Source organism: Drosophila willistoni (assembly GCF_018902025.1).
Source record: "Drosophila willistoni isolate 14030-0811.24 chromosome XR unlocalized genomic scaffold, UCI_dwil_1.1 Seg144, whole genome shotgun sequence".
NCBI classification, from domain to species: Eukaryota; Metazoa; Arthropoda; class Insecta; order Diptera; family Drosophilidae; genus Drosophila; species Drosophila willistoni.
In genome coordinates, this window is record NW_025814057.1 from 10,153,623 (window position 1) to 10,166,496 (window position 12,874).

A 12,874-nucleotide genomic window follows, 5' to 3' on the forward strand; every position below is an offset into this window, starting at 1 on the left:
GGATGGGTTGGGATGGATTGAACAATGAGAGAGAAGCTTAATGGCTGCAGTATAATGATTCCCGTTTTGGATATCCCGTGGAACTTTTTCTTGGTTAATCTGTTATGACATCTAGGACCTGCCTCCTAATGAGCTCTAATCGAGCATGCCATATGAGTGCCATTCAGGTGACTACGCTCTGACAGCTCCTCAATTGGATTTGCAAGAAATGCATTTTACATTTTGTTTGCTTTTCGGTTTTCATCCTATTTCTTCCTTTTTTTTCCCACAATCTGACTTACAAGGCGTTACATGTGGGTTTACACGTGTTCTCAGACATTTGTCCCCGTTTTTAAGGATAACAAAAAAAACAGTGGTCAGACCGGAAATAGTGCAGCAGCAACAACAACAACAACAACATATTAGTTACATACATGGCAAAAATGGCATTTTGAAAACAATTTTGCAAACACAATTGGCCCGAGTTGGTTGGTCAGTTCCGTTGAATATTGAGCAGAGAGACAATGAACAATATAAAACAATAAAAATAAACTAAACACACACACACTGAGAAGACAGTGGCAATTGTATCGAGGAGAGACCGAGACCGAGAACGAGACCTGGTCAAAAGCAAATCAGGTGAATGCAAACGGAAGTTGGTCCACAGAAAGACAAACACAATTGCACATAAATGTGGGCAAAAGGACTAGATGACAAATAATGGCATTTAGTTAAACTCCAGGGACACATCCAAAACGGAAATTATCACAGACAATGCGTTAATTTTTGATCATTTCTTGGCCGTGTTTTGTCATCACGCCCTAAACAAGAAAAAAGATGCGTCATGGGCAGGATAAGTTTTGGTCTTTCCCATGGAAATCTGTTCCCAGGACTCAATTCTAATGGTAAATGGAGAAATTAACCCAACATTATATGAAAGAAACCCTTTTGATGGCGCCCCCAACTCTCTCACCTATGTATGTGGGGTAAGGCATTCCTTTGGTGCAAGGAGTCCTGTGGCTTCATGTAATTAATTTCACTCATTTGGTAAATGGATTCGATTGATTGAAGGCAAGTATATGATGGTGATGGTGGGAGGCAAAAGGGGGGATCAAAGTCAAAGGATTTTATTGAGCGTGTTTAATTCAATGTGTTTTTGGCCAAGATCAAAGTAAATCTTGAGGCAAAAATCACCTCTGAGCTTCTCCATTTGCGTTTATTTGTTATTTATTGAGGGTGGGGAGGGAGTAGAGGTGGGAGGTTTGTTGTGTTGTGTTCATTTTGTTTGTTTGTTTGCCACATTTATTGTGATTTCTCTTTGGCGTGGCATTCCTGCTTGATTCTTTCTTTTTTTTTCATTCCACTCAAGTGATTTGATTTTGCGAATTGAATTTTCATTTTAAGTATGTATGCATATCTAGACCAAAGCAGAGAAAAAAAACAAGAAAAGTATAGAAAAGAATGGAAAAAGGGAAGAAAGAAAACCATTCAATGTGCCTTCGTTGTGCCGCCTTGTTGTTGCCATTGCCGCTGTTTTGTTGTTGTTGTTGCTGCTGTTGTTGGTTGTGTTTGTTTAGCGTCATCGTCTCCCGCGAGACTCAAGTGGCAAAACATTTATTTTGTTCAGGAAATTCAATTAAAACTTTGCGGTTTTTCCCTACCGCTTTTTTTCCATTCTTCTTTTTTTTCGTTTGTTGTATGGCCAAACAAACCATCAAGTGGTTTCCAATCAAAGCAAGAATACTGTATGACCGAAAGAGAGAGCGTAAAAGATAGAAAGAGAGAGAGAGAGGGAGAGAGTAGTAGTGGATGCGAGGGAGAGAGAGATCAATATATTAAAGGTGAAACCCTTTAGATTTCATTTTTATCAACTACTTTCCCCCCAACCCCCCAACTTTTGTCTTTGGGGATATGTCAATTGATTTATATTATTTTCAATTGATTTCTGCATGCAACATTGTTGGACTCTAAACTTGTCAACTCAATATTGAACATAATCGATGATAAAGAACATTTCTATACCCTATTAATCGTATGCCATCTACACACACACACAAAACTAAACAGATCGAATGTAGAGATTAACAAGAGCAAAAGGACTCTCTGTGTTTGGTAAAAAGGGTATCCAAAAGAACTGTTCCACACACAAGTGTCAATGCAAATGACAGGCATCTCAATGCCAAAAATACGATTTTATAAAATAAATGTGCTAAAAAGTTTGCCAAATTTACAATAAAAGAGACGACCAAACAAACAATTCACATGGGCTGACGGGGGCGAGAGCGAGGAGAGGGACTAGGTAAATTTGCATTTAATGGGGGGATGGTAAACAGAATAAGAGGCAAGTGGCAACAGGCAACGGGCAAATCCCTCAAGAGAACTAAATCTTATATAGAAATTGTTAAAAAATATCCATGAATCGAGAAATAATTCAATCAATTTCCAATCAATTTGACTATAAAAAAAGAGTCTGAGAGAAAAGAATGTTTTAGAGATATAGAAACTAGTACAAGTTCTTAAAACATAGACTAAACCTTAATGCTGCTCTAACTCTTTGTCAAAGCCAAAGCTCAAATGCAAACAACAAGTTAACACAAAGGTCAACCGAAACGCCCCGCCCCCCCCACACCCAATCTCTATCAACCCCAAGCAACCCTTCGATGGGAACCCGCGCTATGCCCACTCGAAATCACAAAATAAATTGCAAACTTTCTTTTCGTTTGCTTTCTTCTCCACTTTTATTTGCATAAATAATTTACTTTAAATAAATCTTTGAGAAATAATTTTCGCAAAAAAGTGAGTATTGTTGGTATTGTGGGAGTGCGGGGGGCGAAGGCAAGAAAGAAAAAAGGGCAAACGTTCACCATAATTCTTATTTAAATATGCCATTGATTTGAATATATACTCTCTCTGTTCTCCATGTTGTTTTTCCTTTTTTTTTTTTCATTTTTGTGCTGTGTTGAGTGTGTCCTTTCCCAAAGGACTCGTGTTTTCTTCAACTTGTGACAAGAATGAGGCCGAAAGCAATCACTGGCCCGGACCCGGGGCGACTGTTGGCATTTAAAAGTCATTTGGTACGCCCCTTCCTCCTTTACATGCTCAGCCTACTCGTCCTGCTCCTTAGCGTTTTGTGGCCCATCGACGACGTAAAAGCCATAAACCAATTTTCTACGAATAACCGTTATACTCTTACGAGGACCTCTCGACCAGGTTTATTGTTATTGTTTTACAATGTGTGTGTGTGCCGCGAATGCAAGAAGGCAAAACGAGGCGAGGAGGAGAAGGAGGAGGAGGAGGAGGAGAAGGAATAAGAGAACTTTCACAAAGTGTCCTTAATAGTGATCCTTAGAGGTTCCTTCTCATTTTCTTTTTTTATTATTATTATTATTATATGTTTACGACGGGAAAATTAACAAGTTGAGTAGACGAATTTCTCCTTTTTTTTCCTTTTCTTTTCTTCAAACTTTATGGCTATGGTAAAACTCGGCGAAAAACAGAGAGAAGGAGAGACGGACCAAAACTAAGGCTAAGGCTGAGCTGTAACTCAGGAAGTAGGCGTTACGTTTAGCACCCTGATGGAAAATATTCCCATTCAGGCAGCTGCTCCCCCTCCCCAGCATCTCCTCCACCAAGAGGACATCCTTCACAATGAAATCAACACAGAACGAACAATGGACAAGCAAAACATATGATTAAATTGTCGCTTACAACGGCTCAAATATGAAGAATTCGACACCTTTTTTTATTTTGCGAGGTAATTACATGTTGGCAAATCAAATGCCTAACAAAAAGAGTCGTCCAAAGTGTGAGAGAGAGAAAGAGAGAGGGCGAGAGAGAAAGAACTTAAGCTGGGAACAACCTGGACGTCCTGGCCACAGTGTGACATATTCAAATTATGACTTCAATCCATTGTTGTGATCGTTTTCACTCAGTCTCTCTCTCTCTCTCTCTCTGTGTTTCTCATGGGCTGGGGCAAGGGTTGGGACTGACTTGAATTGGATTGGATTGAGTTGGCACCATATCATTAATGCCACACTGTGGTGCCGCATTGTTTAACCGCAGTTTTTGAGTAAAACGGCAAAAGGGTAACTACTACTGCTACCCTTTCTCTCTCAATGGGTCTCTCCGAATTCTCGAGTAGTTTTGGAGAGCTGGGAACTTTCGCAAAGAAAAGGAAACTTGGAAAACAGCAGGCACTAAATTGCTCTATTCAAACTCAATTAAAGTCAAGCTGGGTAGCCGGCAGAGAGCCCACGATCCTTGCTTTTTAACACTTTCAATGGGAGCACTCTCGGGGTGCTCCTCCTCCTCCTCCGCCTCGCTCTTTGTGTCTGTGTCCTTTCTTTCGTTTTACTCTACTCTCTAGAGAAACAATGGTTTGGCTAAACGTTTCCGGTACACCGGGGTCGAAATCTGAAGAGAAGCAGTGAACAAAACAAAGCAAAATAGAAAAAAAGGATCCCACGCATTCGGCGCAATCTCTTTTATGGCTCATTGATGTCAATCACTGATCCAGTGTATGATATAGGTGTATAGAGACACCCTCTCCCGACAATAGGTGTCTTTGGAGAGGCACCTAACAATATCAATCTTTTCAATATCCATTCATTCAACTTCTTTGTCCATTCTTTTTTTCTTCTATTGCTGCTGCTGATGCTACAATTGCCATTACGTAATCATTGACAACAATCGATAAACGGATGTACAAACGGATAGATGCTCTCCTTGGTCATATATATATATATATATCTCTGTATATATATCTCTCTCTCATCGTTGTGAAATTGTTATGATAATTCAAATGGGTTTTTGCGTTTGTTTGCCAAGTCATAAAGCAAAGTTTTTATGGCACTCTTTTGTGGTGGTTCGAGATGTGTTTGGGGTTGGGCTTGGGCTTGGGTTACTTTCTCACAATTTATTTATTGGACAAAATCAATTTTCAACAAGGCTCAATAAAACTTGAACTTAATTAGAAGTGGACAAAATGTCTGTCTTTGCCACTATTATTACTATTATATATTATTATTATCGGCCGCATCTGGTTTGGGTGATGTGCCAAAGAATTTCTCATATTCCTGCTGGCGGCGATGGGCACGAGCTTCACGTTCCATTTGACGCTTCTTCGAGAAACGCTGATGAATGCGCTTCATTTCCTGCACCTCTTTCATTTCTTCCTTCTCCTCGTCCTGTGCAGAAAGTGCATAGAATTAAAGAAAATGAAAGAAATTCTTGTTTGGTTTCTCTTTTCATGTCAACTTACACTCATATTTAGACGCAAGACCAAGGCCCGACGACCATCCGACATCGATTGACTGTAATGCATGAAATTCTTCAATCTCTCAGCCGGCGGGACACTACGCTCAACCACCAGGACAATGCGGGCCCACTGCCTCTGCCATTCGTTGCGGATTTCTGCAATCTTCTGATACGTGTTACCCATCATAGCGATCAACATGTTGACCAGCAACACACTGACAATCACCATGAACAGAAAGAATAATATCTTTGCCTCGTATTCATGCTGCGTCGACACCATCGCCCCATAGTAATCACCAAAATTGGTCAGCGACATAAGGAACATGGCCACTATGGACTCCATGGGTGAGGGCATCGGATTCGATTCAGCATCCTGATCCTCGGGCGTCGATGGGTTATCGAATGTTAAAAATATTATATAAAAGGCTTGCGAAAAGCCCAATACAAACACCAAATAGATGGATACAAAACGTAATAGATCTCCCATAACCATGCGATAGATCATCACAACGAAAGGACCCACGGTCTTGAAGCCACTGTACAGAAATGCAATTGAAATGCTAATGGATTTATTTCTTTCAGGTTCAACTTACCGGCAGAAGAATAGGAAATAGGGAGCTGTGGTCAACATAATTACTACAGTCACGTGATCATCGATTTCCGTGAGGCACGAGACTCTAAGCCAGGGAATGGTCATCATCAGGGCACATGAGAAGAGAAACATCACTCTAGATGGAGCTGTCATCTAAAAGATTATTAGGGTGAGATATAGCCAATAATATTTATATCATATATTTCGATCTTACTAGATTCTCTATAAACATTTTATAACCCAGAAATCGAGCCTCACGCAAAGCCACCAATAGATAGAGAATGGCACCAACAAAATTGATCAACTCCGCCATGATGCGCAATTTGGCCAAATCGGATTCTAGATTCATCAAAGGACACTGGGCATAACTCTCCCACCAGGCGGGTAAGATTTCCACTTCATTTGGATCGTAATATTCGGTGAAATTTAACCAAAATGTTTCTAAAAAAACAACAACGATTGAACTAACAAATTCTTTTATATATCATATATAGGTACTCAACTGTACTCGGTGCTGGATGTTCCTCGTTTACTATGCTGATTCATGATGCTGGAGTAGGTAGAGGTGGAGCTGGAGCTGGAGCTAGCGATGCTAACGTTTGCATACAAATCATGACTTGGTGCAGTGCCATTGTTGGCAGCTCCATCTCCATTCTCGTCGTCATCATCCTTGACGTCCGGACCGGGGCGTAAAATAAAGCTAAACAGCGAGATCAGAAAGTAAAAGGCAAACATATAGAATTGCTTGTAGAAGCGCGATTTGCAGAATGTATCCCATTTGGTCTTCAAGAGATCAATCACAACACCATCGAGAAGCTCCAGATGTTCCAGTTTGTCGCCAAAGACCACAAAGTTCAATACGGAGTCCTTGTTAATATTGCCAGTCTCCTCATTGATGGTGTCTATCATCAGTAAGGGATAAGCGGCACATGTTATGCTGCCCAATTGCCAGTATATTTCCCTTTCGATGCTCATCACATGGAAAAACATCTCCACTCGTCCCAATTTGGCGGCCAGGGTCAAGGGTGTTAGATTCTGGACATTTTTCACATGGATATTCGTGCCCACCTCATAGCCCACATCGAACATTTCGATTTTCTCATAGATGACCAGCATATGGAGGACTGTATTGCCGTTTGTGTCCTGAAAATCGGGATCAGCTCCACGCGCAAGGACCAAGCGAAAGCATTCCTCCTGTGAGAGGCATGCGGCAAAACTCAAAGGATACTCGCCCCAATAGACATAGCCATCGTAATTGGTCATCGGACATAAGGCGACATATTCATGATCTGGGGAATCGGTACGTGAGGCTTTTGTGTCCTCGGCTGACATAAAGGCACCACAACAACTGGGGGAAAGCAGAATGATTGAAGGGCATTTGTTTTCTGGTGAGAAGGACTATTGACCCGCTTACCGCTCTTGCACATCTGCATTGGCATCTAGAAGATACTTGACCATTGCCGGATCCTCATTGACTATGGCTATATGTAGGACACTCTCGCCATAGTACTCATCGCTCATATATATGTCTAATATCAATTTCGGATAGAATTTCAATAGACGTTTTGCCAAATCGGCATGTAATGAGGTGGCATTAAGCAGACATAAGTGCAAAATAGTTTCGCCTACTGCTCCACGCATCTGCAAAAAAAGGGGGCCAACAAGATTAGAAGGCTGCTCCAATTGTCTTGTTAAATTCACTCACATTTAAATCCCAGCATACAAATCGATAAGCACTTGGATTCGATATATATTCCGCCTCAGAGACCTCGGGACAATAGTCATGTATATTAAAATCATCATCGGGATTCTCCAGAGCGCGTATCTCGGGCAACTGCCGTGTCCTTGGCCTATCACGATTGCGTAGCAATACCAGTTTTGATATGGGAAAATAACGTCCAGCCCCTTTGTTGTATAGAAAGGGTTCCACTTTCGTTTTGATCGCATGATCAATCTCGGCAAACTGTTTGGTCTGGCAGGCACGTTTCATCATATCCACCAGAAGGCCACCGCCCTTGAGATTCACAAACTTGTACAAAGCCTGAGTGGAGACGCCAGCCTGTTTTTTGACGCCACTGGTCACATTGCTCTCCGTATTCCCCATCCTGGCACGTTATCCTAGTCTTTCCCACTATATCCTTGAAAAATTCTGCTTTAATTTTTATAACGCGACATCTTTTTATTGACTATTTGGACTAATTGACAAGAATTGTTCTATTGTGATTATTTTGCTGTGAGTCCTTGTCAGTGATTATTATTTTTTCTTTTTGGTATCCTTCGCGCGCGCTATCATCGATTAAACACATTCCATTGCACGCTGCGTTGCCAATGCAACAGCTGAACTTGAGCCTAATTTCTTATTTACAAAGCGTTGCCAAGACATCAAATCTGTTGCATGGTCTATTCAACAGGTGCACCCATTGTCACTTATCTTAAGGTAACATCTGCACTTCAAAAAAAAAAAAAAGAAACAGAAAACTTTAAGCCTTGCTAAACTTTCCCTAAAAGTTATTATTAGTTATAAAAACAAGAAAACCTGTTTATCTGTTTTTATTTCATTAATTTTTGTATAATTGATATCAGAAAATACGCATTAACGATTTTTAAATATCCGTTACCCCTAACAGCTTTGTTCATTAACAGTGTGCTGTTAGGTGCACAGTTTTACAGCGCGAAATCGTTATCGATAAGTTTCTTAACAGCGTGTTTAGATTTTCACAGCGCAATCGTTATCGATAAAATGTTTAACAACATGCAGCTGGCCAAAACATGTGTTTAAAAGTTCATCTTTTCTTAAAATCTTAAATTTTATTTTTACACATAAATTGTGATTTAAAAAATTGTGATATAAATACAAATCAATCTAAATGTTTAAAACTATTTAAAAATATTTGATTACTTTATTGCTATTAAACATCTAGAAACTTCTATGTAAAACAATTTTGGTTTATGGAAAAGTCCTAATTCATACATTGTTATCCATTTTTTCGTTTTTTAGTTCCAAAATCCGCAAATCGTACCGTAGGACAAAAGCACATGGATTTCAAGGATGTCCTTAATGATCAGGACGTGAAATTTTCTGAAAAAGTGCTTTTTTTCTGCTGTTCGAAGGACATTTCAGGACACGGTAGTGTCAGTCGACGCGTATGAACAAGGACTTTCATCTGGCTAAACGACATTCTGCTCATCCCTTAAATAACCAAGTTATTAGCACTTTTCAGTTTTTACAGCTTGTAATTTTTTCGAAGTCCCAAATTGAACCAAAAGACCAAAAAAACCGCAGAAAACTACAAAATCCTTGATATCTCGGCTCTTCGCAGGACTTTCGGGATGTCCTTTGCAACCACTTTAGTCCTTATTCATTTGAATCTTTTGACACTACTTTCCTCCTGATCCTTCAAAGGACTCGCGAGATATTTGCCATTTTTCCGTAAACAGAAAATTCCTTTTATTTCAGCTTCCTGAAGGACATTCTAGGATCTGATAGTGTCAGTCGAAGCGGGTCATCAAGAACTATCAGCTAACAAAAGAACATACTGACAGTGCTTCAAATGACCGAGCTATAAGGACTTGCGGTTTTTGCGATTTTTTTGCCATTTTTTTGACTAACCTCCTTACAAAAATTCGAGCTATATTTTTGGAGGGATATTGGAAATCCTTGAATGCAGATCGATAGTTCTTATCCTGGAGGATCAAAAAAGGTACGTCCTTTCGAAATAAGTCAATGTCCTGCAGACATATGGTCTCAAGAAAATAATACTTTTTTTCATTTTTAGCTGACAAATGCGCAAATCCTGCCGCAGAACGAAAGGACATGGTTTCCTAGGATATCCTTGATGATCTGCGTTGGCATGAACAAAAGTTGGGACCATCTAAGGATGCAGGAAAGGTTCTTTTTTCTCAGCTACCCGAAGGACATTGCATGACATGACGATGTCAATGGATGCACATTGGCAAGGACTTCCATCATGCTACAGGATAACCAAATCATCCTTGAAATGACTGACTTATTAGCACTTTTCTGGTTTTTGACTTGTAATTCGTTGCTTATTTATTGAGCAAAAAAATTTTGTGTGGCATACTTTTAGGGTAAATAAAATTGATTTTTAAAAAAAGTGTTGCATACTTATTTGGGGCAGAAAAAAAAATTAAATATTCCGCTTGAAGAAAGTAGGGGGCTGGTTCAAAATTATTTTTAAATGCGTAACGGACTTTTGGGCATTTGAATTTTTGAATTCAACTGCCAGTTGGATTTTTTGAATTTAGCGGGCTGCGAAATTTTAAGTTTAAGCGACGAAATTTGCTCTGGAGAAAATATGAAATACCAGGCCAACAGAATTAGTTAGTAGGTGGCTGGTTTAAAATTATTTTAAAATGCGTAACGGACTTTTGGGCATTTGAATTTTTGAATTCAACTGTCAGTTGGATTTTTTGAATTTAGCGGGCTGCGAAATTTGAAGTTTAAGCGACGAAATTTGCTCTGGAGAAAATATGAAATACCAGGCCAACAGAATTAGTTAGTAGGTGGCTGGTTTAAAATTATTTTTAAATGCTTAACGGACTTTTGGCTATTTGAATTTTTGAATTCAACTGTCAGTTGGATTTTTTGAATTTAGCGGGCTGCGAAATTTGAAGTTTAAGCGACGAAATTTGCTCTTGAGAAAATATGAAATACCAGGCCAACAGAATTAGTTAGTAGGTGGCTGGTTTAAAATTATTTTTAAATGCGTAACGGACTTTTCGGCATTTGAATTTTTGAATTCAACTGCCAGTTGGATTTTTTGAATTTAGCGGGCTGCGAAATTTGAAGTTTAAGCGGATGAAATTTGCTCTGGAGAAAATATGAAATACCAGGCCAACAGAATTAGTTAGTAGGTGGCTGGTTTAAAATTATTTTTAAATGCGTAACGGACTTTTGGGCATTTGAATTTTTGAATTCAACTGTCAGTTGGATAATTTGAATTTGGCGGGCAACGATATTTGAAGTTTAAACGACAAAATTCGTACTGGGAAAAATATGAAATACCAGGCCAACAGAATTAGTTAGTAGGTGGCTGGTTTAAAATTATTTTTAAATGCGTAACGGACTTTTGGGCATTTGAATTTTTGAATTCAACTGTCAGTTGGATTTTTTGAATTTCGCGGGCAACGATATTTGAAGTTTAAACGACAAAATTCGTACTGGGAAAAATATGAAATACCAGGCCAACAGAATTAGTTAGTAGGTGGCTGGTTTAAAATTATTTTTAAATGCGTAACGGACTTTTGGGCATTTGAATTTTTGAATTCAACTGTCAGTTGGATAATTTGAATTTGGCGGGCAACGAAATTTGAAGTTTAAACGACAAAATTCGTACTGGGAAAAATATGAAATACCAGGCCAACAGAATTAGTTAGTAGGTGGCTGGTTTAAAATTATTTTTAAATGCGTAACGGACTTTTGGGCATTTGAATTTTTGAATTCAACTGTCAGTTGGATTTTTTGAATTTCGCGGGCAACGATATTTGAAGTTTAAACGACAAAATTCGTACTGGGAAAAATATGAAATACCAGGCCAACAGAATTAGTTAGTAGGTGGCTGGTTTAAAATTATTTTTAAATGCGTAACGGACTTTTGGGCATTTGAATTTTTGAATTCAACTGTCAGTTGGATTTTTTGAATTTCGCGGGCAACGATATTTGAAGTTTAAACGACAAAATTCGTACTGGGAAAAATATGAAATACCAGGCCAACAGAATTAGTTAGTAGGTGGCTGGTTTAAAATTATTTTAAAATGCGTAACGGACTTTTGGGCATTTGAATTTTTGAATTCAACTGTCAGTTGGATAATTTGAATTTGGCGGGCAACGAAATTTGAAGTTTAAACGACGAAATTTGCTTTGGAGAAAATATGAAATACCAGGCCAACAGAATTAGTTAGTAGGTGGCTGGCTTAAAATTATTTTTAAATGCGTAACGGACTTTTGGGCATTTGAATTTTTGAATTCAACTGCCAGTTGGATTTTTTGAATTTAGCGGGCTGCGAAATTTGAAGTTTAAGCGACGAAATTTGCTCTGGAGAAAATATGAAATACCAGGCCAACAGAATTACTTAGTAGGTGGCTGGCTTAAAATTATTTTTAAATGTGTAACGGACTTTTGGGAATTCGAATTTAACTGCCAGTTGGATTTTTAAATTTAGCGGGCAAGTAGTAGGCGGCTGGTTCACAAATTTTGCAAAATGCGAAGCATACTCTTGGTATTTTTTTTTTTAAAATGTGTTACATCTTTTGGGCATTCCAATTTTGAATTTTACTGACAGTTGAAAATGCGAATTTAACGGAATTTGTTCATTTCAGCCTGGAAAATAGAAAAATGCTCATAACTCGAGCATTTCAAATACGACCAGGATGGCCTTGTGTCAGATTGTACTCATTGATGACCCGCTTCGACTGACACTAACTTATCCTGAAATGTCCTTACGGAAGCTGAGATAAGCGGGTGTTTTTGCTTAGGGGAAAAATTGGAAATATCTCACGAGTCTTTTGAAGGATCAGGACAAAACTTACCACGCCATAAAACTTCAATCGTCAAGGACTACATATAATACATATAATACATACATATAATATACAAGGAACTAAATAGTCATTCGGAGAGCCGAGATATGGATGCGACTGGGAAAAAGTAGTCCAAAAAAAAGGAAAAGTGTTCATAACCCAGTGTGAAGTCCTTTTTCATACACATCTACTGACATCACCAGGGCTGAGACTGTCCTTCGAAGAGTTGAGAAAATGATGTATCTACCTAGTTATAATTACTTAACCTATCTGCTTTTAGTTGTAATTTGATATTATAAAGTTGTTTTAATTTTTTATTCGTAAGTACAATTTGTTGGATTTATTTATTCGTTTTGCAATTTTTAATTTCGTTTAGCTTATAGTACGGATAGATAGGTATAGATATATATATTTTTATATATATGTATGTAAATTAATATATATGCACAATGGATTGAAGTAGCTATTAACTAAATTTCACATAAATAATAATAGGGGGCAGCATA

The 12,874-nt window shown here is 38.6% G+C and overlaps 1 protein-coding gene across 1 annotated transcript; it reads right to left on the reverse strand.

Moving 5' to 3' along the window:
* Positions 1 to 4,972: 4,972 nt before the first annotated feature.
* LOC6639182 (transient receptor potential cation channel subfamily V member 5) lies at positions 4,973 to 7,992 on the reverse strand. The gene is made up of 7 exons (XM_002061675.4): positions 7,533 to 7,992; positions 7,242 to 7,468; positions 6,331 to 7,175; positions 6,042 to 6,268; positions 5,829 to 5,980; positions 5,240 to 5,771; positions 4,973 to 5,165 (listed from the first exon to the last, which is right to left on the reverse strand). Exons 1-7 carry the CDS (start codon positions 7,929 to 7,931, stop codon positions 4,992 to 4,994), a joined length of 2,556 nt encoding a protein of 851 aa, XP_002061711.2. The 5' UTR covers positions 7,932 to 7,992; the 3' UTR covers positions 4,973 to 4,991.
* Between the last annotated feature and the right edge of the window lie 4,882 nt (positions 7,993 to 12,874).